This window comes from Calypte anna, chromosome 8 (assembly GCF_003957555.1).
Source record: "Calypte anna isolate BGI_N300 chromosome 8, bCalAnn1_v1.p, whole genome shotgun sequence".
In the NCBI taxonomy this organism is placed as follows: domain Eukaryota; kingdom Metazoa; phylum Chordata; class Aves; order Apodiformes; family Trochilidae; genus Calypte; species Calypte anna.
In genome coordinates this window covers 1,901,142-1,927,149 of record NC_044254.1, presented here as the reverse complement: position 1 = coordinate 1,927,149, position 26,008 = coordinate 1,901,142, and the positions used below count along the sequence as shown (strand labels likewise).

Below are 26,008 nucleotides of genomic sequence, written 5' to 3'. Positions count from 1 at the left end.
CTATCATGGGGACTGATGTCCCAGCACTGGCCATGCACTGTCACTGTCCTTGTCACTGTCACTGTGCCAGCCCCACCTGTGAGACACTGCCCATGCGCCGTTTCGCGGCGGACGCGGAGACTACAAATCCCGTCAGGCTGCCGGCAGCTCCCGCCCCCCGGGGAGGAGGGGAAGGGCGCTCTCTGTCGTCCGCCGCCATCTTGAAACCTGAGCCAGAAGCGGAGCGCCGCCGTGGCAGGAGCATCCTTGGCGGCAGCGAGGGGGGGAGGCGAAGCGGCGGGGCCTGAGGGGCAGAGGGGGTGAGGGGCGGCCCCGTGGAAGGGAGGCAGTGAGGACAGAGGGGCAGCCTTGGAGGCGAGGGAGCTGTAAGGAGAGTGGGGCAGCGAAAGGGCGAGCGTCAGCCCTGGGGAGGGAGAAGAGTGGTGTGGGTTGGGTGGGACGTGAGGGAGATGCTGTAGAGTGGGGTGTGGCTGTGGTACCAAGAGGCCCAGCATGACACCCTCCTAAAAAGGGGGGATTGGTGGGGTGAGAAGCACTGATGGGTCCGGGGCTTGAAGCAGCTGTGCCCCAGGAGATGCGCTGAGTGAGCGGTAGAAGCTTCAGGAAGGTGTCTTGAGAACCCCTGGAAGTAAGTTGGGGCAGCGGGTGGGAGGGAGGATGAAGGAAACCTGCCGGATCTGCGGCCGGGAGCTGTGCGGCAACCAGCGGCGATGGATCTTCCACACGGCGGCCAAGCTGAACCTCCAGGTGCTGCTTTCCCATGTCCTGGGCAGGGAGCTGTGCCGGGATGGCAAATCCGAGTTCGCTTGCAGCAAGTGTGCCTTCATGCTGGACCGCATCTACAGGTTCGACACCGTCATCGCGCGCATCGAGGCCCTCTCCATCGAGCGCCTGCAGAAGCTGCTGCTGGAGAAAGACCGCCTCAAGTTCTGCATCTCCAGCATGTACCGCAGGAACAACGAAGACCCCGGTACCGATGACAGAGCCGGGGATGGACCGTGATCTTTCCAACCTGCCGATGTACGGTACGCGGCCCTTCTGCAGGAGGACTTCGCTTATTCCCGGGTACGAGTATTGGGCTGAGCAAGAGGAGCACGGCCTGGAGCCACACAGCTGCCCACGCCACAGAGGGAGCGGGTAACCGCCCGCGGCGTGCCGGGGCTGTGCCGCCCTGCGCGTGGCTGATGCGCGACTACGAAGCCATTTGCAAAGTGCCACGGAAAGTGGCCAGGAGCATCTCCTGTGGGATGTCCAGCGGTGGTCGACCAGCATAGGGAACGAGGGGTCCTCCGGATGCGACACAGCGGAGTCTGCCAGTGCCAGAGGGGCCCGTGGATGGGGAAAGCATGGAGGAAGGGACGCCGGCGTCCTCTGTTGAGTCCCTGGACACGACCGTGGAGGCGAGCCCTCTGCAGCAGAAGGATGAAGATTGCAGATAAGGGGTTGAAAGGCAGTGGGAATATGATGACTTCTCAGATGACCGCAATGACCCCGAGCTTCTTCGCAGAGTGGGAACAGGCTGGAGCTGGCCCTCAGCTTGATCAAGGCTTTGGACTACAAACCCCTTCAGAGCCCCCGGGGCAGCAGGCTACCTATTCCTGTGAAGTCCAGCTTGCCCCCTCCCAAGCTGAGACGTGACTTGGCAGATGGCAGTGCTTCTGCCTCAGTGGGTGCTGGTTCTGCCTTCCTGAACACGGACAGAAAATCTTTTTCCAGAGCTCTTTTGAGTCTTTCCCCGGAGATTTCTGAACTGCAGGAGCTGTGGGATGACATCTGTGAGGATTATATGCCACTGCGGGTACAGGTAGAGGTCATTGTGCCACCATCCCTGTGGCCTGATGCCGAGCCCACTAGGGATTCTTTTGCTCTGAGATAAAGCAGATAGCCACGAGTTGCTCAACCTAGGGCTAAGAATAGGCACCTCTCTCCTTTTTTAGGTGTGCTGCCTCTGTCATACTTCTGTCACCCACCCATTTGCTCCTTGTGTTCTGGGAAACTGTCATTCTCCCCCCCATCTCCATCAGCTTTCCCTGCCAGTGCAGGCTAATAGATGGTCTGAGCTCTTTGCTTGCTTTATCTTTGTTCTGCTGAGACAACAGCAGCTTCATTCCAGCTTTCTCTTTGAGAAGTCCGTGTGACTCTTACCCACAACCAAAGGAGGCTTTAAGCTTCTGGGCATGTGTTTTCCAGCAAATGTGTTTTCTTTGTGTCAGGGTGATGGTTCAGTGTCAGAGCCCTGAGGAAAAGGTGTGTCCTTGCAGGTGGATTTGTGCCAGAGGATGACTTTAGGGTTGGTATTCTAGATAATTGGTTTATTTTCTCATCCTTTGAAAAGATTGATCAATTAACAGCAGGTGTTGCTGAAAGGTGATGAAAGCTCCTGCTTTCACAGCACTTCTGATGGAGTTACCTGCCTTGATGTTGGTCCTTCTGTAGCTCAGGATTGCCTCTTTTGCTGGCTTTAATGAAATCTTCATTAGCATGCAGTCAAAAAGCTGAACTTGTAACTGCTTTGCCACTTTCCTTAATGAATAGAGGGCCTCAGTCAGCTTCAATTGAGGAATATCCGTGTCAACCTAATTGCATTCCCATTAGCAGCCTTAGTGCTGTCTAATGCTCTAGGTAGCCTGGGGGATTAGAAAAAAATGCTTGTTTATTACTATGGCAACTGTAGCTGTGCTAAATTATGCTTCCTATTGAGCCAGCACTGCTTACTATCCCATCTGCTGGGGCATTTCCCAGAGCTGTGTGCTTTTCCCACAAAAACCTGCCTCAGAGATGCTAGGGAGGAATGTAAAAAACCTGAATTTTCATGTGGTGCACAAAGGCATTGCACGGGCAGGCTGAGGACGTGAGGTGGGGCCTGGCTGCTCCTCTCATCTCTGTTGCTTTCTACTAATTTTCAGTGTTAGGGATGTATTTACAGCATAAAGATAATCTGAATAGATGGCACAACCTGCATGGTGTGCTTACAGCTTGGCTCTCTGTCACATGCCACCAGCCTTTTCTTGGAACTGCTTTAGAGGACTTTTTCCAACCCCCAGCCTCTCCCATCCGACTGTCTCCTCCAGGAATTCACCCTGGGGGATTTTTTACTGCCTGTTCCCTGCCATGGTGGTGGCAGCACTTGGGGGCTTTGGGTCTGGCAGAAGGGGGAAAGCATTTAGTCCTTTAGGTGGCTTTAAGAGCAAAATGGGAAGTCCAGGCAGCAGCAAGTAAACCAGGTGGTTCTTGTATAAATTATTTTTCTTTGTAGGAGCAACACACTTTTTTTTTTTGAAGTCAGGTATTTCTGGCCACTTGTTCATATGAATAAGCCCCTTTTTGGTAACATAAAAGGAATACATAGGGCCACAGTTCCCTTATTGCTGTTGGGAAACTGCTGTTCTCTTTTCAATTTCCTGCAGTGAGCTGCAAAACCTGCTGTTGTCAGTACCTAGGTGAGCTTGTAGGCACTGTCTTCTTGGGCATTTTCTTGAACCAGCAATTCTTCATCACCACAACCCCAGGAAACTCCCCCACAAAACCCAGACAAGCTCTTAGAGCCGCCTGTGCTGCCAGCAAGGAAAATGTCACCCTCCTGACAGCCCATCTTTTACCCACTGCTCTGGGCAGATGTGAGCTTGGCAGGCTTGGAGAGTGCTGTGATTATTATTTTTCTAAAGAAGTGTTCTGTCTAGCTCAGTGTGTGCTGGCTCTGCTGGAGATGTACTGGGGAGGGCTTGTCAGCCAAATGCTGATGCAGGAGAGGCTCCTGAGAGCTGTGCTGCTGACATGGCTGCAGGGAAGCATTTGGGCCCTTGGGACTTTGGACTCTGAATCTGACTCAGCCTTTCCCCTCCCTGCTCTTAGCTTATTTTTCTTTGGAATGTGCAAACTGTGAGGAAATGTGTGTTTTCCTTTTTGTTTATTTTTTTTTCTGTTTTATTTAACCTTATTTCAAAAGATCTCTTCTTTGACAGATACAAGCAGGTCTCCCTCTCTGATCCAAACCTTGGAAACTTGCTTGCTGCCACTGTTCAAGTTCAGGTGCCAGTCTGCCTCACAGGTGAAGGGAGACACAGGCATGATGTTTTGGAGACAGAAAAGCACAGTGTGACATTTTTAAGCCCATGCTTCAAGATCTCTGATGGCTGATCAGAAGAAGCCAGTGCAATAACTGAGCTGTTTCTCTTTCTCCTCCCCCTCCAGAATTTGCAGGATGAACATCATCAGCCAGCTCCAGGTGACCCTGCAGTGGGGGAGCACGTGTCCAACCTGTGTGCTGCAGAGCTGCAGGGAAAAATCCAGCAGTCTGAAGCTGCCAACAAGGTATTTCTTCATGAACAGCAGATTCAGTGGCTAGTGAGGCTGATGTAAGTGCTGTTAGAGGGTGCCTTCTAACCTGGCTGCAGCCAGGCTTCTCCACCTCTTTTCCATCAAGGGTGTGTGTGCTGACACACCATTGTCAGTGCTGCTGTCTGCCAGCTTGAGTTAAAAGCATTTTACGTTCCTCCTGCAGCCAGTGCTGTGCACATTTTCCAGACTTATTTTTGCAAACATTGTTTCTGAAGAATTTCCCTGCTACCAGCTCACTTTGGGTTTGCATGGGCTGAGCCTCATGCAGGAAGAGAAGGGGCTTTTGAGACAGCTGCCTTGTTTTTTGCAAGCAGTAAGAGTGCAGAGGCAGTCTTGTTTTAATTTTGATTTAAAGGCTTTCTTAGGAAAGAAACAGGCAGCTGAGTTGCCTGGAGGCAGATCAAATTTAGCACATTTTGCAAGGGGTAGATGGTCTTAGTTATGTTCTTGAACTCCAAGGTAAATTGCACTGGGGATTCCACTGGGAAAAGGAGAAGAAACATTGGGATGGGATCTTTTCTTTAAAAGTGGGGACAGGTGTAAGCTCTTGGAGCTGCCTGGACCACAAAGGGTGACAGGGAAATAAGAGGCCCAAGGCCCAGTAAATAGAGGTGGAAGTGTTTAAGCAGTTTACAGGGAGTGTCTCTTTGAGAAGAGATAATATGACAGGTGTGCAAACTAATGAGCAACAGGAGGAAACCATGCAGCAGCACCAACTCCTTAAAAAGTGGAGGCTAGAGTAAGTTACAAGAAAGATTTTTATCATCCAAGGCTAAGAATGCAAACAGGCAACATGCTGAGAATGCTAACAAGCAGCTGCTTAAATGCACAAGGTGTGCTGTGTCATGATATTGTTGGTGCAAACAGAGAACCAACCTGAAGCTGTTCCAGATGTCAAAGGCAAAGGTTCTCCAGATTGTAAAGCAGCCACAGAGACTTCGTGGCACTGCACTGCAGCCATGCTGTTGGGTGCTGGCACTGGCTGGACTCTGCTGGCTGGAGCCAGAACTTGAGGCTGAATAAGGCACTGATCTGATCAAATCAGATGATCAGACTAGCAGTTGCTGCAAAGAGTGCCTGGGGGTCAGGGAGGCAGTAAAAGAAGGGAGGGGCTGGAAGATTGTCCAGGATCAGATGCAGTGCTCTGGAGGATCTGAGAAGCAAAGGGAATGTTTTTTTTTTTAATGTGTAGCTTCTCTGTATTGAATTTTTTTCTTTGTTCAGATCTCTTGGGGATTTTGGGGCTGAAGAAGTCCCTCTCCTCTTAAGGGAACAGAAACAAACGATAGAAAACTGGGAAGGCTGTGGGGCAGTCTGAGCAAAACTCCTGTAGTATGTGAGAGGCAGTATGACATGTGAAGCCAAGCCTGTAACCTCTGTCCTGCGTGTGGGGGCTGCATTGGAGGGACCAGAAGCACTGAACAGTCCTAAGGAGGGGCTGAAGGCTTTGTTTGCCAGTCACCACCCCAGCCTCAGTATTTATGGGCTTTAGAGGGAGCCACATTGATCTTGGTCTGTTGAATACTAAGGCTGTAGGGTCTTGGAGGGAGTCCTAAGAGTGTTTGTGTAGAGTCATCATTAAATGAGCATTGTATTTCTGTCTGCAGTTGTTACAGGAAAAGCTGAACGAATTGAATTTTGAATTAAAATCTGCCCAAGAAACATCACAGAGGCAGGATCACACCATCCAGAGTCTGAACGAGGCCCTGAAGAGCAAAGAGAATAAGGTAATAGTTTTGAAAGTGGGCTGGGTGGTGCTGCCCAAAAGAGTGAAGTGTGTCAGCAGCATAGGCTGTGCCTGAAAGGGAATGCTTAAGCCATTTCCAGGCATCCTGCAGCTCATTAAATTATTTCTTGCAAAGCTCTTTCATGTAATGATGACATGTGTCATCATCCACTCTGGGGGCTTGGGAGAGGGGGGTTTCTGCTGGGTTTCTGCTGGGTTTCTCCATGACTGGGCTTCCTGTCCTTTGCCCTGTAGACAGAAGAGCTATATCGGATCATCGAGGGGCAGAACGAGACCATGGCCAAGCTGCAGGACATGTTACAGAGAAGCCAGCAGGGACAGTTGCAGGTATGTCCTTGGCAAGCCTCAGTTATTTCAGGTTTCATTCTCCAGGGATACCTCTTTAAATCTCCTTCCTGAAGTGAGTTGCTATCCAGTAACAAAGTTTCTCTGCTCCTCACTCGGGTTAGATGGCAGAGAGCACACTCTCACCCCAGGAGCAGCAGCAAATGTCACCCCTGGATCTTCAGAACACACTTTTCTGCACCAAGCTGGAGGTGCAGAAACTGAAAAGAGCTCAGCGCCAGAAAGATCATCAACTGGCTGAAGCCAGGAGAGCAACCCAGCACCTGGAGACCATGGTGCGTGAGGAAGAGCAGCAGAAAAAGGCAACCTGGAAACACAACCAGGTACGACTTAGCCTGGAAGTCTCTGGGGTTATGTGACTTGACTCTGGTGTAGTCAGTACCCAGCTCTTAGTCATTATTTCTACCTACACTGTCCAAATCTGGACACACTTGGCATAACCCCCTGTCAAAGATGGCAGGGAGAATTCTCCAGCCTCCTTTGTTTCAATATCTGAGGACTTAGAATCAGCAGAGACATTTGTTGAGGGTATGTTGTCACTTGTATGCCTTTGGCTGGTGCAAATGTGCCATCTCTCTGCTGTGTTACCTAGTTCATGTCTGCTGCTGCACAGGTTAACTGTAAGTGATGTAAAGCCCTGGCTGTGGCCAGAGCTAGGGGTTGAGGTGTGGGGGTACCCTGGGAAATTAAGAAAATTCAAGCTTCCTGACCTTGGAGGTGTATTTTGAGTTGTAAAAGCTCGAGGATTTTTGCAGAGCATTTTTGGCTGCTTCTGCAACCCTCGGCTTCTTCAGATTGGTCTGTTGAGACTGACTGCCAAGTTGCATGCTTTTCCCTGCAGGAGCTGCGTGCTGTGGTACAGCAGCTGCAGGCAGAGCTGCAGGACAAGGCTCAGCAGCTCCAAACTTTGGAGTGGGAGAAATCCCGGGAGCTGCAGGCCCAGGAGCAGAGAGTTCAGCGTTTGAGTCAGCTGCTGGCTCGCAAGGAGCAGCTTCTTCAGGTGAGATGCAGAGAGATCCAAGCTCTGCTTAACTAGTTATGCCCCCTGCCTCCTCCTTCTGTAGCTGACTATGCAAAAACCAGTCTGTAGCTTTCACTCCCTCCAAAGAAGGGAAGGCAAGAGGTGCTTCTGGGTTGGTAAAAGGTGCAGCAGTGCCTGGTGACCCTTGGCAGGTGATAGCCCCAGGTGCTGAGGCTCTGCCACCCTGGGTGTGGGGAGCAGACCAGGTGTAAGGTGGAGGTGGTTTGCCCTGGCTCTCCTGTGGTGCTTTCTGGTGGGGCTTCTGGACTGACAGTTGTATTGTGATCCTTTTGGGTGACCTCTAGGAATCAAGGGAACTTCTGCAGTGCCAGCAAAGTCTGGACAAGAGCCCTGCAGCCATGAATGTCATGTTGGAGAAACTGCAGCAGCGAGTCAGCGACAGGGATGCTGCTCTGGAGGTGAGCAGTCTGTTGGTGATGTCTCTCTCTCTCTCTTTTCCCAGTGGGTCAGTCTGTGGGCTGCCATCAGCAGGGGATCCCCTGGGTGGGGGTGACCCAAGGGGTGACCATGTCTTCCATGTGCTCTTCATGGCTCAGCCTTCCAGAAAAGTCCTCTGGAAGGGGGAGCTGAGGTGCCCTCCAAAGTGAGCGGCGCGCTGCAGAGCGCTGCTGCCCGGTACCCTCCAAAGTGAGTGGTGTGCTGCAGAGTGCTGCTACCCCATTCTGAGTGAATATCCCCTCTTACCCTAGAGAGCAGTAGATGAGAAGTTCTTTGCCCTGGAGAAGAAGGAGCAAGAGCTGCAGCAGCTGCATCTCTCAATAAGGGAGCGTGGCTGTGACCTGGAGAGGTTGCGCAATGTCCTGTCCAGCAACGAGGCCACCATTCATGTGAGTGTCCAGCAGGGCTGTGGTGTGGTGCCAGAGAAACCTTCCCATGAATGCTCTGCTCATTGCTGGAGAGAGCAGCTGCAGGGTGTTGGGTTTTCCCTGGCCCTGTGTGTATCTGGAAAGTTCCTGAGTTACTCTTAATTTCTGAGCTGGGTGCAGAGGTGGTGTCTGGAGAGGATGGGGGTGAATCTGTATGACTCCACTGGCAAGAGAGACTGGTATTTCCAGTTCTGCTTAATTCAGGATAAAGTCCCTGTCCCTGATTGAGCTGCTTCTTTTGTGGTCCCCAGAGCTTGGAGAGCCTTCTGAAAGCCAAAACTCTGGAACTAGAGCAGGTCTCAGCAACCTGCCAAAACCTCCACTGGCTGAAGGAGGAGATGGAGGCCAAATCCCGCAGCAGGCAGAAAGAGCAGGAGGGGATCATCCAGCAGCTGCAGACCTGCCTGCATGACAGAAACAAGGAAGTGGAGGTAAGGACTTCAGTCTTGGCTTCCTGAGCCTTCAGCTGGTTTGTCTGAAGAGGCAGTGGCTCTAAACCAGAGCCTCCTGAACCTGTGCCCATTGCTGTGGAAGCTGGTTGCTTTGGGCACCTGTCAATACCTGTGCTTGCTGAGAGAGGTGCACACAGGCTGAAGAGGTATTTGGCCTTCAACAGCTTGCAGTTCAATGGCAGCAATGTCTCTCCACCTCTCCCTTCCTCCCTCTCCTTTTTCAGGAGCTTACAGCAACTCTGCTGTGCAAGTTGAGCCCAGGACAGAGAGAAGTAGCAGAGGAGCTGTGCTTGCGTCTCCAGCAGAAGGAGAAGATGCTGCAGGATCTGCTCAGTGACAGGAACCATCAGACCATGGAGCATGATGCTGAAATCCGGGAGCTGCTGCAGGCCATGAGCACCAAGGAGCAGCAGAGCCAAGTGAGTTGTGTGCAGTGCTGCAGTGGGGATGCTGGGCTAGGTGGCTCTGGTCTCTGGCTGCTCTTGGTGCAGTCTGCTGGAGCTGCTGAGCATTGAAGAACCACAAAAGGTGCCATCAGCTGTTCCTAGGTTGGTCTCACCAGCACATGGGAGCAGTGATGAAGCAGCAGCTCTTGTAGCAGTGCTAAGATGTCAGGAGTGGGCAGGGTTTGTGTGTGTGGTGGGGAAGGAGGTGCAGGTCCTCTTAGATACCTGTGCTCCTGGGCTTGGGGCAGCAAAGGGTCCTTGGGAGGACCTTGCTTCATATGGGTGTGACCAACCTAGAAAGGAAGAGTCTGAGCTGTTTCTAGTGTAGTGCAGAAGTCTGGAGGAAGCTCTGCTCCTTGCCTCTGCACTTACATGTTGGTCAAACCAGTGAAGGACACTTAAAAATCCACAACTCCTACTGTGCCTGCTCTTGCACACTGGTGTGGTTCAGCATTAGCCAGGATAGTTTGCCTCAAGTTTCCTTTCAGAAAAAGGGGGCTAAAAGTCCAAGCACTGTCTCCTGCTCTTTGCCTCTGTCTTTCCTCACTCCCCAGTGGGGTGAGAGAACCCGAGGAGCTTGTTCCTTGTAGGCTGAGTACTTGGCAAGCAAGGCTTGGCCTGAGATGGGAGGGCTGCAGTGGAGTCACTCTGAGTAGCCAGGAGCAGTAGCTCCCAGGCTGGTTTGCCAAAGCACTTCTAGCCTCAAGAGGCAAATAAACGTTGAGGTTTTTTTTCCCTTAGTCCATAAGGAATGTGAGGGACAGGGCTCCCACCTCTTTCTACCCCTGCTTTTCCTCCTCAATCAGATGGCTGCTGAGAAGATGGCCCATGCCTTGGCTGAAAGGAGCTCTGAGTTACAACTCTTACGCCAGCACGTGCTGGGGAAGGAGCCTGTGGGGACCCAGTCAGCTGGTGCCAGGCTGTTGAAGGAGGACAAACAGCCCATCCAAGTAAGAACTGTGTTCTTTTTCTCTGCCTGTGGCCTCGAGGCTCTGTGGTGGAACTGATTGACACAGGAGGAAATGGGAGAGAGCACCACAGAGCATGATAGAAATGAAAGTGGGATTAGGGGAGAGGCTTCCTATAGGACGAGGAGAAGAAACTGAGAAGCAGAAATGCTGCCTGGATGTTCTGATCTTGATTCCACCAGCTTTTGTCACTCAGTGTCTCCTTTCATTTTGATCAGGCAGTTTTTGAGTCCTTAGGGCACGTGAGAATATGAGAGAAATCCACCCTCTGACCTTCCAGCAGTGACCCAGTCCTTCCTTGGGCTGGGCTGCTTCTCTGTATTGTGATCACCTCCCTGACATTGTCACATTCTGGAGGGGACAAGAGATCTAAATTTAGTTCCCACTAATTCTTGGCAGGGCCTGCTGGCTGTTTGCTGTCTCTTCCACAATTGGAGTTGGTATTTTTAAAGCAGCTTTGCTAAAAGCCCCTTGGAGGCTGTACACAACTTCAAGGCTGCATATGCCATGCTCCTGCTTGAGCAGCTGTTAGTGGCTTATTGGTGAGCTGACATCTTGAATGCTTTTAAGCAGCTGTAAACAGGTTGCTGTTTCTATTCCCAGGATCAAAGTGAGCTCTAGGGACTTCCAGGGATGTGCATATGGACCCAGCTCAGTGTTTTCCTTCCTGCATGATCCCTCTGGGCCACATCTCTGAATGAAGATGTAGATCTCTCTGTAGAGTCTCAGTTGAAAGATGGGTTTGCTGCAGTCAAGTGAAACCTGTTTAGTCCTTACCATGAAGGTGCTCTCTACCAGCAGCCTCCTAGTGCCAAACAAAACAAGGCCAGAGCTTCCAGGCTGCCTGCAATTCACTTCTCCCCACTGCCTGGCAAGATCCCCTTCGTTGGTTTCTTACAAATCTGAGGCATAAGCAAAGCAGCCAACAGCTCTGCTGCTCTCCTGGAGCTCTGAGGAAGCTGTGAGTGCTCTGCCACCAGTAGAGGTGAAAACCTGGAGGCTTTTTGTGTTTTCAGGAAATACTGCAAAGAGCTTCTGGAGCTACAGCCATTTCCAGACCCCCACAGGTGGACAGCAGCTGCAGGACAGAGGGAAGTGAGTGTAGTCACGGCTTCTTTCAAAGTCCCCAGACAGGGCCAGGGCTTTTTGGTGTGGGGGAAACATGGTAACATAAAACTAGGAGAGAGCTTTGAGCAAGAGTCAGTATTTTGAAATGAAGTTGTGCCTTCCCTTTGGGTGATGGTTCAGGGATGTCTGGGGATGGGACACTGGGAAAGAGAGAGACTGGTGTTGGGTTTGAGGTGCTTCTACTCTAAAGCTGATGCTTTCCAGTGAGAGGTTTTTGGCTGTATGGTTCAGGCTGGGCTCAGACAAGTGCAGCTGGTTTGGGTTTTGCCTTGGGGCCAGGACACCTGAGGTTTGGCAGAGGCAGGAGAGCAGGCCTGGGATGTTGCTGTTGCCTTGGGCTGCTGTGAGGGATGAGGCAGGGAAGAAGAGTGTTTACTGAGAGGCAGTGTGATGAGGAGCAGAGCATCTGTCTTGCCAGAGAAGGGCTCTGTCTGTCCCTGGGGTTGGAGCTGACACACCACAACCCTACAGTAACCAAACTGTCTTTGCAGTTTCGACATCAGCAGCAGAGCTGGAGAAGGATCTTGTTAATGCCAAAGAGGAGTTGGAGCTAATGGCAAAGAAGGAAAGAGAAAGCAGGGTGAGCTTGTAATGATGGCTGTGCTGGTCTCTGCTTACAGGAGACCACTGGGCTGCCCCTCAGTGGAGGGTTTGGGTTTTGTGAGGGTACCCCCAGTAACAGAAATGGGATGGCAGCTTGCAGAGGGCTCTTGCTTGTTTTCTGAAGGTTTTCAAGGACTTCTCTTCCCTCCTTAGCGGGAGCTTGCTGCTCTCCAGGCTGTGGTGGCCACACAGGAGGAAGAGCTGCAGGTGCAGGCCTCAGACATAGAGTCATTGACCAGGACCATCCAGATCAAAGAGGATCTCGTCAAGGTGAGATAATGCACTGTGCTGGCTCAGTTCCACCTGGGAAGGCTGCAGAAGAGTCTCTGTTCACCCTTTTCTCTCAGGATAATGTGGCTGCCTGTCCAGGGGTGGTGCTGCTACTGATTTGCCTGCAACCCTCTATTATTTTAGCTAGAAGACACTGACTGTGACCCCCCAGCATGCTGTTATTTGGCTTTTTGCTCCTTGTGTGCCAGACACTGTTCTTTGAGTCCCTTAAACACTGTGCCTTGTGTCCCTTCTCAGTTCTTGCTCCAGGCTGTTGTCTGTGCCTAATACACTCTGGGTGCTTTGGCATTTTTTGTCTTAGGAGACCTGGGTCTTGCCAAACACTGGAAAATTTTTGGCAGTTGCATTCCAGGGAGGATCATGAAGGTTCCAGCTGTCCTTGTTACTGAGCCCTCCTGCTGTTGGTTTTCAGGATCTGCAGATGCAGCTGGTGGATCCTGAAGAAATTCCAGCCGTGGAAAGGCTGACTCAAGAAGTGCTGGTGCTCCGGGAGAAAGTGGCCATAGCAGAGTCCCAAGGACAGGAGGCTACTGGGAACAGAAGGCAGCAGGTAGTGTGCCAGGAGAGGCAAGCTTGAGTGTTTCTGCTGGTGCTCAGTTACCAGGTTTAATTTTCATCCTTTGGGTATGCTGAGGTGCCCTTGTTCTTGGAATCATGGAGGGGGGAATACAAAGGAGAGGGAGGATTGGTTCCCTTCATCCCTTGTCTCAAAGGCAAAGCCTTTTGGGAGTCCAGGACTGACACTGGCCACAAGCAAGAGTGGAAGGGGAGACCTTCTCTGAGGCAGCCAGATGCCTCCTTTGATTTCTGTCTCTAAGTTTTGTGCCTTGTCTGTTCTCTCCCACCAGTTGTTGCTGATGCTGGAAGGGCTGGTGGCTGAGAGGAACAGGTTAAATGAGGCTCTGCAGGCAGAGAGGCAGCTCTATGGCAGCCTGGTCAAGTTCCACACACACCCAGACAGGTGAGTGAGGCTACCTTGTGGTCCAGTGGGACAATCCTAAAGCTGTGATCATCCTGAAAGCCCTCAGTGGGAAAGAGAGGGAATCTAGGTAAAGAATCAGGGAGATGTGGCCTTGGGAGTCCCAGTTTTAGGCTGTTTCCTTCCCATGGAGAGGCTGCAGTGACCAGCTGGAAATATTACCTCAAGTCCTCCCACTTCCACCTCTTGTTCAGGCCCTGGCATTTCCATCTCTTCCCTGTCTTTCGTCCCTTGGTGTCTCAGCTTCCCACCCACACTTGGCCACCTTTCAGAGGCTGCTGCCCAGTTTCCAACCAACTCTTGGGTTGATAAGGATTTATCTAGGTGCTCATCCTGGCAGCTGTCCCTCAGTGCAGCCTGGCCTGTGTCCTCTGTCCTCTCTAATCCCCTGCCTTTCGTGAGGCTGCAGCCTCTGGGATATTTGAGCTACCTGGTGGCACATAAGTGGAGTGCTTTGGGTAAGTACTGAGGAACAGCTGTGACTGGAAGCCCTTACCATGGGCTGGAGCCTTTTTTTTTGGGGAGGTTTAGAGGTGAGGCAAGAGGTGGCCCAGCTGCCTGGGGAGCAGTGAAGTGGCAGTCCCGGGTGGAGGGGCCGATGTGACTGTGCTTTGCTGCACCTCTCTCTAACCCTGTTACCTTTTGTGCCGCGCATCTGCTCAGTGCTGCGAGAGACCGTACCCTGCAGGTGGCGCTGGAAGGGGCCCAGGAGCTGCGGGGACAGCTGGAAGAAGCTCTTGGAAGAAGTTTGGAGCGTTTGAGCAGGCTGGAGACACAGGGCACCACAGGAGGTGGGGAGCAGGAGCGTGTGAGAGTCCTACCCCAGCATGCCTTCTGAGCACTGACACTCGCCCTCCTGCCACAGAAAACGGTTCACTAACCAAGCCAGCCTTGTCCCACTGACTCTGGGAGGGAATCTTTGGTAGCTAGGAATGGTACAGTAGAACTGGTGCAAGGCTTTTTGTTGTTGTTGTTGTTTTGTTTTATTTTTGAGCTGCTTTGGAAACGGCGGTCAGTGCAATCCACCTGTGTCTCTCATGTGTTTTCCTGTCTGACCCTCCCCCCTGGCCACTGATGTATTTGCACATTGAAATCATTCCATTTTAGTTGGTTTCCCCTCATCTTCCTTCTCCTCCCATCCCCATGGGCCAAATAAAGATTCCCTTTCTCTGAAGGAAACACCAGATGTTCTCTCTCATCTCCCAAGTGCATGAGTGTGAGTTTTTGTAATCCCTCACCATTTTTCTTACCCAGTGACATCCCCCTCTTGGGTTGATGGCCCAAAATGAGAAGGAGTATATGGAAAAGTGGGTTCCAGTGCCAGAGAACTTGAGGAAAGGCCACAAGATGTCGTGGCACTTCCTGGGACTCTTACACAAGTCTTGAGTGCAGAAGCAACAGTTCATTTTATGTATAAACCAAACCCTCCTCCAGTATTGATGATTTTACTGAGGTTTTTTTTTTAACCTTTTGGTTTTTCCTCCCCTAATTCTAAGTTGTCTGAAACTGGCTTCTGACTGCCTCAAAGGGGAGTTTCCTCCTCTTTTTGGGAGATGGTTTGGGGTGACTTAGACCTGTCCCTGCTCCCAGGGTCTGGGCTGGGTCTGCTCCCTCCCTTGTTACATGCACATCTCTCAGGCTCCCCTTCTGCAATGGGCAGGGCCCTGTTTCTGCTTTGCTGGGGACAGTCTTGCATGTCACCACTGCATAACTTTTCTAGGGCCTGTTTTTGCCTCCTGGGATTGTGATTCACACTCTGCTGGTGTGAAAGCAGAAATGCAAGAGCAGCTTTCTGATGATCAGTGCTTCCTCTGGGCTATGGATCAGCTCTCTCAACTCCATCGCTTCCCAAGGAAAAATTTTGCACCTCTTGAGCATCTTGCTGAGGGAGCTGAAGGAGGAGGAGGGGGAGCCAAAGAAGCTCCATCTTGCTGGGCTGCACCACCTGGAGCTGTGGTGGCTCTGCTGCACACCTCCTTGTGACTGCTTCACATGGCACTGACCATCCCATGCCTTGCCCCCATGCAGAGCTCTTCTCTTCCCTGCCACAGGCAAGGACAGGAGGCAGCACAGCTCTCCCTTCACACACAGCAGGTCAGCCCTACTCCTCTGGGTCTGCTCCTAGCTATGTGGTGAGTTCAGCAGTTCTCATGTGGCCTGAAGGCTCACAGCTGGTGGCTTCTGGGCAGCTCTGGTACTTGGTTAGCTTTTCCTTTCTGGTGTTTCATCTCATTCCTCTCACCTTTCCGTGTAGCAGCATCGTTGTCCTTCTGCCTTTCACTTTGTAGGAGCCTTTGTGTCCCTTTCCTTTCCACTTTCCTTTCTCCATGCTGGCTCCCTGTTCCCGCAGATGCCATGGAGTCCAGGACCCAGCACAGTCCCACTGGCATCCCAGGAGGGGAGTCCTGGCAGCTCCCATCTTTTCTTGCTGTGTCTTATGTTGCAGATCTGTCCTTCCCTCTGTTCGCATCGCTGCTGTCAAGTGCCCCATAGGGGGAGCATTATCCTGGGCTGTGCCGTCCCAACTTTTCCACTCTGTTCTTGAGTGCTTCCTTTCATCCCTCTTTTCCCTGCCTGTCCCCTCCTCTGCCCTGCGGGAGGACCAACCCGAGCATCCCATGCCTGGAAGCACCCTCTGCCGAGCTGCAGTGCTTTGTGCTGTCTCACAGCTCTTCCTGAAGGTCTCACCTTCCCCTCTCAGTTTCCTTTCCAACTTCATGTTCCCAGCAGGGTGCAGACTTTCAGTGCACCTCAGGGTCCTGTGCCTCTGAGCTATTTGCAATTTCCAACCCATGCAACTCATTCTTTTTTGCCCTTAAGCAAGGTGAAAACTGCAGGAGTGAAAAAACAGCGCTGGGTTTGCATCTCCTTTGGTGTCGGTGGTGGTGGTGGTGATACACAGACAGCTGAGCAGCTCCTGTCCCCTTGATTTTGGATCCTGGTGTGCTCCTCCTGCCATGGAGGGTTCAAGCACTTGGTGAACAGCAGCCTAGGCAGCCTGCTAACATCCATGCTTCTCTGCTCCCCCAGCACCACCTTCTCCCCTTATTTTTTTTTCCCCTTGAGATTTGTGCTCCCTTTTTTGTGCCCCAGCCCTGGAACTGTGCAGAGCTGTAGGGAATGGTGGAAAGTGGGGTGCTGTACCCTGGCATCAGAGGTGTGGTTCACCTGTGCCCCCAGAGCAGCAGCCCCCCTTCCCTGCCCTCTCAGTCATGGTCACTCAGCTTGAGAGCCATGTGCATGTGGCCCTCAACCCCCCAGCAAAGTCTGCAATGAAGGGGTTTGCACCCCCTTACCCTGAAGGCATTGAGCTCCAGCCCTGGTTGCTTTGTCACCTGGCAGCTTGTGTCCCTAGGGGCTGTGCTTTGGCTGAATTGCCATGGGATCTGCTTCTTCACTGGGGTGCTGCTGCTTCCAGGTGTCTCTAAACTTTTTTTGCTCCTGGAACAGTGCTTTTCCATCCAGGCTGTCCTTGCTCCCTGAGGTGAACAGGTTTCACCATGCAGGGTGATGTCTGCCCAGGCTTGGCACTGAGATGCCCCCATTTTTTGCCATTTCCTGGCAGTTGTTTGTTACCAGTGGGTCTCCCAGATGTTGCCACCATTTATGTGCAGCTGGGTGCCCTGCTACAAGGTATGCTCCTGGCTGGTCCTTGGCTCTTCTTCCCAGGAGCTAAGTGCTTCCCTTGATGGCTTTGCCTTCAGCAGAGACATTTTTTTCTCTCTGCTGCCAGGATTTCTCAGTGTTCTGCTCTGTCTTCTGCCTTGCCTGGGAGCTCCAGACCTGATGGTGGGTTTGGCCACGGGCAAAGCAGCTGCACCTCCTGTGAGGCAGAGGTTGCTCTGGAACCTCTGCACAGCCCCAGGGCTGGTCTTGGGCTCTCCTTTCCCTGGGGAAAAGAGTCCCAGCCCAAGCAGGACCCTGCAGCTGGGTGGGAGGAAAGGTGCTCAAGCAAGGGGTTCAAGTGCCTGCTCTAGGCTCTGCATCAAGGGGGCAGGAGCAGAGCTGTCTGCAAGCAGAAAAGGATGTCCCCAGCTTTATGGGGCAGGGTGGGTCTGAGCCCTTCATAGGCTGTGGCATGGGACACGAGTGTCCCCAAGAGCCCAGTGCCACATATGGCAGCAGGACTTGGGTGATGAGGACAGGTTGGTTGGTTGGTGTTGCTCTCCTGGAGCTGCCCCTGTCTGGGCAGGCAGTGGTGTGAGGTGTACCCCTGGGCTCCTTCCCCTGAGCCTCTCTGCCCCACCATGGGCTGCTGCAGCCTGTGACGTGGGTGCAAGGTGGGTGGCACCTGTGTTGGGGCAGCAAATATGAGGTGATCTGAAGGCAGAGATGGGGACAGGGGGCGTGCCATCATTGTGGCAGCTGAGGCTGTCCCCTCCCTTGGTGCAGGGCCAGCACAGAGTGATGGGTTGGATCTCCAGGGTGCAGGGAAGGGGTGTTGAGGCACAAGGACATCGAGGGGACCCCAGTCTTGTGCTACAACACAGGAGGAATGTGTGAGAGTGGGTGCTTGCCCCGGGGCTGCCTGCAGTGGCCATGAGCATCACTGGGGAGGAGGGGACAGAGGCATTCCTGCTGTGGCCACTTCTTTGAGTGCCTCCCTGTGCTGTGCTGTCCCCTAGGTCAGGCCACAGGCTCAGATGCTGATGACACCAGCACCAACAGCATCAAGGAGGAGGCAGCCCATGGCGTGGCAACCCAGCAGGTGAGTCAGGGCAGCGTGGCACTGGGGTGGTAGAGCTGTGCACTGTGCCACTGCCAGACTCTGTCCTGGTCCCGTTGGAAACATCCCTGTCACCTTCTGCCTTTCTCTCTCTCTCTCTAGAGCAGCCCCCAGGCCCCTAAGGAAAACCGGAGCACAGAAAGGACCCTGATGGGGAGCCCAGCTCCTGCTGTGCCAGAGAGGGAGCTGCGGGCAGAAGCAGAGCTGCGGGACCTGAAGGCACAGCTGGAGGAAGCCGGCTTCTCCTCTGTCTCCCACATCAGGTAAGAGCCCTGGTACTCTGGAGCCAGGGGGTGGCAGTGTCTTGAAGGGGGGGTTACCCTGCAATCCAGCCCCAGCCTGCCCTCCACAGTGCCTTTTGCCCCCAGGAAGGCGATGCTGAGCCTGTACCTGGAGAACGCCGAGCTGAAGGAGCGGATGGGTGAAGCCACGTCGCTGCTGGAGAGTGGGGAGCAGGAGGAGGGTGGGCTGGGCAGCCCCCCAGCCCCCGAACCCTGCAGGCTCCAGCGGAAGAGCCAAGGTGCCCTTGAGGACCGCCCAGCCGGTGGCAGTGGGGGTGGCCAGGGAGTTCTGGCAGAGAGGGGACCTGTACCTGCTAAACGCCCAGCCCTGGAGGCACGGCCCCAGGATGACACGCCTAAAAGACCTTGCCCTGGCACCCTGGGTGGAGGAGATGGTAGCCATGTAAGTGCCCTGGGTGTGGGCCACCGGGATGAGGATGGAGATGGGGATGGAAATGAGGAGCTCACACCATCTCTGTCCCCTCTGGCAGGCGGAGGACACCGCGGGTGTTGGGGGCTGGCTGGGGCTGGGCACAGCAGAGCTGCACTCCCAAGTGGTGCAGGGGCAAAGGCACTGCCGAGAGCTGCAGGACAAGCTCGCTGCCTCCGAGGCCGTGGTGCGGGCACAAGCTGAGAAGCTGAAGAAGTACCACGTTCTGCTCCGTGAGTTAAAACCCTGGGTGGGACTGGGGGAGGTTTCTGCTGAGCCTGGTGTTGCCCTCTGCACCCTGCTGCATGTGGGATAGGGGTGGTGAATCCCACCCAGAAGGGGACCCTGAGCTAATGGGGGTACCCCACAGGTGAACCCCAAGCCCAGCAGCTCAGCAAGCAAGTTCAGGTGGACATCCAGGACCTGGGCTATGAGACCTGTGCACGGAGTGAGACCGAGGCTGACCGGGACGAGACAACCAGTCCTGGTAAGGAGAGCCAGGGCTCCATGGATCTCTGTGCCTCACCTGCCCATCCCAGAAAAGTGAGACCATGCCCTGTCCCCTCTGCAGAGTGTGAGGAGCCCGATGTGTTCAGCGAGCCCAGCCTGGGTGAGGAGCCAGGATCCCTGTACAAGCCAGGGGTGCCCAGGGTGGGCAAGGCTGCTCGGAAAACCATGACACCAGAGGACGTGGGAGCCTTGCACCAACACATCCAGGACCTCAAAGCACAGCTGCTCAACGCCAACAAAGTGATACAGAACCTGCAGCGCCGTGCCCGATCCATCTCCCTCACCAGCGGCTACACCTCGGGTGCCGAGCGGGCCCCTCTGGGCCCCACGGCCCTGACCTCCCCCTCCCACAGCCTGACTGATGAGGATGAGGGCTGGCAGTCTGACGGCCGTGGCACCCTCTGCCCACCCACCCCACGGGCACACCGTGACCTGCAGCACCTCCTGCACCGCGTCGCCCTCCTGGAGGCGCAGCTGCCCGCCAGCAAGCGTGGAGGAGTTCTGCCCAAGGAGCTGCAATCTGCCACTTGGCCTGGGTATGGCTGTAGGGCTCTGGGACAAAAAGAGGGTGATATGGGTTTTTCCAGGGGCTGCTTAAGGGTGGGGATTTTTTTGCTGCATGCTTTCCTTGCTGCTGGGCGCCGTGGGGCGTTTGTGCAGTGGGTGTAGATGATGCGCAGACTCCCACCCATGGCACCCCCATCCCTGCCGTGCTCTCTGGGTGGGGAGGGTGGGTCTGGCAGCTCTCCTGTAGACCTCCCCTTCCCCTTGCTGATTCCCATCAGGAAGTACGACTCGCTGATCCAGGCGCAGGCCCGGGAGCTGTCCCACCTGCGGCAGACGCTGCGGGAGGGCAGAGGAGTGAGCCGCAACCTGACCCAGCACCTGCGCGATGCCCTGCAGTCCTTTGAGGACCTCCTCCGAGGCACTGACATCGACTACTACCTGGGCCAGGGCTTCCGGGAGCAGCTGGCCCAGGGTAGGCAGCTGGCTGAGAGGCTCAGTGACAAACTGGGAACCAGTAAGTACCAACCACTGGGGGGAGGGGGGAGGGATACCAGGAAGGATTACCCAGGTTACCAAAGTTACCTAGGAAGGGATGCTTTGATGGGTCATTCAGACAGCTTGTGCCCTCTGGGCTACCTGCTGGGAGTTGAGCTGTCCCATCTTGCTATGGCTTTTTTTGGGAATGGGCAGCCTGGGGCATGGGGACACTGATTGGCTCCTTTCTGCTTTGTTTTTTTTCAGGAGATCGACAGGATGGGGAGGATAAAACCAGCCACGAACTCCTGGCTCTGAGGTACCCATTTCCAGTGAGAGCCTGAGGGATCTGCTCTGCATGGGCTCTCCAGGGGCTGTCACTGCTCTTAGGATGGAAGCCCAGGGTGCCCTTGGGGTCTCCACTCCAAGTGGACACCCTGGAGCTGCCTCTGCTCTGGGGATGGGAAGCCTCTGGGTTGGGTTGGGTATCTCATGGCTCCGAGCTGCCTTGCAGCACAGGTGGGATGTGCCCTGTGGGGTATCATGCTGGAATGTGCACTGTGAAGAAGGGCTGTGGGTCACCAGGCCTAGCAACCCTGGTGATGGGCCACCTCCACAGGCTTAGCCGGGAGCTCCAGGAGAAGGAAAAGGTGATCAAGACCTTAGAGGCAAAGCTCCAGGAGCGCTGTGATTCCCCAGGCAGCAGCTGCCCACCCTCAGAATCATCCTGCTCTGCTACCAGCACCTCCTTTGTGTCTGAGGGGCTGGAACCCTTCTCTGATGGGGATGTGGCCAGCGAGTGCAGCCAGTGCCACGAGGAGCCTGCCCAGCCCACAGGTACCATGGGGTGCTCAGGGACCAGGACTGCAGGCTGGGGACATTGCATGAGGGTCCCTGCAGCAGTAAGTGCCCACCAGGCCTGGGCAGGAGCTGTCTGTGGGGCACTGTGCCCCAACACCAGCCTGGGGGCTGAGCAACACAGCACCTGGGGCTGCAGGGGAGCATCTCAGGGGGGTGAGAGCCCCTACAAAGGGCCCTTTCTGTGCCTCTGTGCCCAGGGACATTGATGCTCAGGGTGTGTCAGGGAGGAGGGGTCCTTGCCAGGCTGAGTCAGAGCCACATTAACATCTCTCTCCATCTTTCTCCTGTCTCTAGGCCTTCACTTTGACTCCTTGCCCAAACCTGTTAGTGCCCCTCAGCCTGTGCTGCCCCCCTTCCTGCCTGCCAGGCCCCCCCCCTCCTGTGGCTGCCCCGCTCCTGGGCTGCTGCAGGACCCCTGTGTGCTCCCTGGCCGAGGCACAGCAGGAACTGCAGGTGCTCCAGAGGCAGCTGGGAGAAAGTGAGCGTGTGCCTCCAGCATGGGGTTGGTCCTGTGTGCCTTGGGTGCTGTGCCATGTGGCCCCTTGCCCTCTCTGATCTTGCCTGTCCTGTCCAAGCCTTTTTCCTGCCACACAGGGTTACTGCATCAGGGCTGGGGTCTCATCTCTCTGGCTGGGGGACAATGGACATATGTGACTCTTCCGTAGAGAGGACCTGGCGGGTGGGATGGGTGCAGCCTGAGGCAGTGTTAGCCCTTGATGTGGGTGCTTGCACATCCTGGGGCCCCCAAGAAAAGGCTGATTTGGTTAATTGTTGTGTAGTAGCAGAGCTGAGACACTCCAGCTCATGCCACGTGATCAGCAAGCCCTGGGAGAGCCTCTATTCTTCACGGGGAATGGGTTTGACCAGGATAGGAGGTTGGTGGCAGGGGATCACCATGGGGGGGGACATGGGGATGAACTGTTGGGCAGAGTGAGAAGAGGGCACATGGCAGGGGGGTGGTACCCCCATTCTCTCTCCCTGCTCACTGCCTTCCTCCTCCTCACTGCTTTACCCTCTGTGTGCAGGTGTGACATTGCCTGTGGCACCAGCAAAACCCACAGCCCCACTGGGCCCCTTTGGAGAGGGCAGCAAAGCCCCAGGATCACTCTGCCCACACAGCACACTGCAGAGCCTGGCTAAGATCCCTGGGGCCACCAAGCCCCATGCCCTCTGGGATGTACCTCCTCCTGGCCAGATGCCTTATGGGGCCCTGCCTTTGGGGTACCCCTCCAGCCAGAAGCTAACAGGTAAGGCTGATGCTGGAGAGCATGGAGGCACTTCAGCTGGGTTTGGGGGAAAAGGAAGGAGACCTGGCTATGGGACATGGCCCTGGTAGGGAGCAGGATGGTGGGAATCACATGGGGCAGATGCCACAGACATCCCCACCCTGAACTGTCACCTCGGTTCCGGCAGGGGCAGACCTGCTGGAGGAGCACTTGGTGGAGATCCGCAGCCTGCGCCAGCGCTTGGAGGAATCCATCTGCACCAACGACCGACTGCGGGAGCAGCTGGAACGCCGGCTGAGCCCCCCCGGCAAGGGCTGCGGTACGGGGGCAGGGACAGGGCTGCGGGATGGGGCCAGGGGACAGGGCTGCGGGACAGGAACAGGGACAGGGCTGTGGGATGGGGACAGGGCTGCGGGGCAGCCCAGTGCTCTGAGAAGAAAGGGGGACAACCTATGCACACCCGATTGCACAGGGAGCACAAGTCCTGTGAGGAAGGGCTGAGGGAGCTGGGGGTGTTGAGGCTGGAGAAGAGGAGGCTCAGGGGAGACCTCATCACTCTCTACAACTCCCTGAAAGGAGGTTGGAGCCAGGGGGGGGTTGGGCTCTGCTCCCAGGCAGAGATCAGTCAGACAAGAGGCCATGGGCTTAAGCTCTGCCATGACAGAGTTAGGTTGGACATTAGGAAGAAATTCTTTGCAGAGAGGGTGCTGAGGCATTGGGATGGGCTGCCCAGGGAGGGGGTGGATTCTCCATCCCTGGAGGTTTTTAAGAAGAGACTGAATGTGGCACTGAGTGCCATGGGCTGGGAACCACGGGGGGAGTGGATCAAGGGTTGGACTGGATGCTCTCAGAGCTCCTTTCCAACCCGGATGATTCTGTGATGCTCCCCCTTTGTGGGGCAGAGTGTCAGGACAGAGACTCAGCACTGGTGCCCTCTTTGCAGGACTGCCCAGTGATGTCTATGGCCAGGGCTCAGAGCCAGGGCTGCAGGTGAGCAATGAGAACCAGGCTCTGCGTGAGGACAACCGAACCCTGCGGCTCCAGCGTGACCACATCTCCCAAGGTACCACCGAGCCAACAACCTCCCGGGTCTGAGTCCCAGAAGGCACTGAGTGAGTGAGGTGGCAGTGACACCTCCATGCTCTCTGTCCCTAGAGCTGGCACGGGTGCAGGAGGCACTTCTGTCTGCCTGCTCCCGGGTGCGGGAGGCTGAGGCAGAGCTGTGCCAGAGGCGCGGGGAGCAGCGGAGGCTGAGGGAGGAGCTTGCAGAACACCAAGAGAGCATCCGGCAGCTCCGGGAGGAGAGGCATTCTCTGCAGGAGGACAACAACAGGTCAGCTTTGGGGCATGGTGGCCTTGGGGACAGCAGGGCTGGGTGGGACAGCTGTCTCTGGATCCATTTCTCACCTCTCCGTAGGCTGCAGCACACTGTGACACTCATGCAGCAGCAGTGTGAGGAGCACCACCTGCTCCTCCAGACCCTGCGTGCAGAGCTGAACGTCTACGAGAGCCTCCCTGGCCCCTCTGCTGAGACCCACGCAGGTACAGGACCCTCCCACCAGCCCCAGCCCCTCTGCCTGGCTCCTGATCTTGGTCTCTGTAACCCCTGGGCAGGCCCAAACAACTCTCCTGTTGTGGCAGCAAAAGGGACACGGTGGCCCTGCTGGCAGGCAGAGAGGGAGAGCAGGACCCCAAAGCCCCAGGCACAGAGCCACAGCCTGCAGGGGCTCAGGTGCTTCTTGTTCCAGGCTGCTTCCCATCTCCTCCAGTGCGGGATGTTGGCACAAGTTCAGCAGCTCCCCTCTTCTCCTCGCTGCCCTCTGACAAACTGGTGGCCCAGCAGAAGGAGGGTGGGTACCAGAGCCTGCCCACCCACACGTCTGCCTCCAGGGTTGCTGAGCCCTGAGGAGCTCCTGGCAGCACCCTTGATGAGCAAGGACTGCGAGTCCAGAGCTGAGCCAAGCCCCCAGGATGGGATGGGGAGGGACACAGCAGGCAGCAGTCCTCACCCTGCTCATCCCACAGAACCAGCAGTGAGGAAGAGTGAGGGACCGACCGGGCCTCACATCATCGGCCGCCTGGACACATACCGGGCTCTGGAGCAGCATGTTCTGGAGGGGAAGGCTCTGGCCCATGAGCTGATGTGTCTCACACGCCCAGCACTGGGGCTGAGCAGCTGCCAGCTCCCGGGAAAGGAGGTAAAGTGTGGGCAGGACCGAGCTGGTGGCAGCCAAGGGTCAGACCCTGCTCCATGGACCGTCCCTAAAGTGTCTCCTGAGCCCAGGATGAGCCTCAGGGCTCACAGGGCTGGTGAGCAGCAGGTAGAGTCTGCTGCCAGAGCTGCCTTGCAGCATGGGGCTGGGCAGGGTGAGTCCCTGGGTGCAGCAGGGTGCAGGTGCCCTGGCAGCACCCGCTCCTGCACCCTTCTCCCACAGACCTTGGGATGGGCGGGCGCCGGGCACCTCTGGGGCAGTGCCAGCGCCCTGCACCGCATCCTGGAGCAGTGTGCATCGCTCCTCACTGCCTTCTGGGGCACCGTGCTGCCTGCCAGCCCTGCCAAGCACCAGGGCAAGGTAAGGACCTGGCAGGGCAGGGCAGGGCAGTGGGCAGGATGAGTGCTTGACCCCTCTCACTGTGCTCATCTCATCCTAGGAGCAGGCGCTGCGGGGGGAGATCGCAGCGCTGCGAGCTCAGCTCTCGGAGAGGGAGAATGCTCTGCAGAGCACAGCCAGGCTCAAGGACAGCATGGAGCAGTTCATCGTGAGCCAGTGTATGCTGATGTCCTGCTGAGGGGTGGCATTACCAAGCTGGCCTGGTCCCTGTGTGCCTGGAGAGGCTCCACAGCTCAAGGACCTCGCTGATCTCTCCCTCTCTCCTTTGCAGTGACCAGGACACACAACGTGCTGTGCAAGGCCAGGACAAACCTGGAGGTAAGGCTGCCCTCAAGGATACACCAGGAATAGGAGCCCCCACCCTGATGCCCTGGGGTTGGGCACAGATGGCAGGGTGGTGGCTGATGGCAGGTGCTGAGGGGCCAGCTGGGTGTGGGGACGCAGGGACCCGTATTCCTTGTGTGTCCCTGTCCCCAGGCACAGGCCTGCCCTGGCAGTGCTCCACTTACTGCTCTCCATGCTCTCTCCCCAGGTGAAGGCCCACCAGCAGGTCTTGCCAGTTGCCTGAGCCCCAGGCAGGGTTGGGTGCCATGCCCCAGGCCATGGAACAGCCCGCTGGCTGCTGAGCCCTGCCACACCAGGAGGCTGGAGCAGACCCCCCTGCTACTGCCAAGGGCTGGAGTGGACAGGGGTCTGGGATGGCCAGCTCTGCAGTTAGTGGGTTTGGGATTCTGTGGTGGTTGAGTCCCCTCTGCCCAACGTTGCTTGGCATCAGAGCAGCAGCAGCTGCTGGCTTGGCCTTGCCTGCCCCGTGCTTCAGTTCTTGTCCCTCTTCCATCCACAGTGCTGAGTGGGGCATCACAGCCCTCTGCACTGAGCATCACTCACCCCAGGACTTGGTAACTCTGTAATCCCACTGTGTGCCTGTCCCTGCTTATGGATATATGTATATGTATATAGACAGAAGTATCAGAGCTGCTCTTTGGGGGCTCTCCAGGTATGGGGGGGCCCCAGCGTGGGAGGAAGATGTAAGAAATGCCATGTTTCTGTTCAGTGGCTGGAGAGTCCCCAATAAAGGTTTCATTTGGGTTGTGGTGTTGCTGGTATTCCCATTTCTGCAGCAGTGCACACCCCCCTCCACCCTAAAGCTCCCCACAGCACAGGGGTCACAGGCAC

The 26,008-nt window shown here is 55.4% G+C and overlaps 1 protein-coding gene across 1 annotated transcript; it reads left to right on the top strand.

Moving 5' to 3' along the window:
• Window positions 1-477: 477 nt before the first annotated feature.
• Window positions 478-25,927, top strand: LOC103529452 (myomegalin). The gene is given in 41 exon segments (XM_030455686.1): window positions 478-1,062; window positions 1,064-1,189; window positions 1,191-1,496; window positions 1,499-1,804; window positions 4,192-4,311; window positions 5,946-6,065; window positions 6,320-6,412; window positions 6,535-6,753; window positions 7,272-7,430; window positions 7,757-7,870; window positions 8,162-8,299; window positions 8,590-8,769; window positions 9,015-9,209; window positions 10,043-10,186; window positions 11,221-11,299; window positions 11,824-11,912; window positions 12,089-12,205; window positions 12,639-12,776; window positions 13,075-13,187; window positions 13,869-13,996; window positions 17,831-17,913; window positions 18,034-18,194; window positions 18,300-18,615; window positions 18,704-18,875; window positions 19,013-19,129; window positions 19,214-19,688; window positions 19,938-20,173; window positions 20,401-20,452; window positions 20,753-20,970; window positions 21,289-21,359; window positions 21,361-21,472; window positions 22,020-22,241; window positions 22,408-22,539; window positions 23,164-23,283; window positions 23,376-23,553; window positions 23,638-23,762; window positions 23,969-24,075; window positions 24,242-24,793; window positions 24,873-24,990; window positions 25,104-25,150; window positions 25,365-25,927. Coding segments are annotated over 41 exon segments (6,939 nt in total). The 5' UTR covers window positions 478-657; the 3' UTR covers window positions 25,401-25,927.
• Window positions 25,928-26,008: the final 81 nt, after the last annotated feature.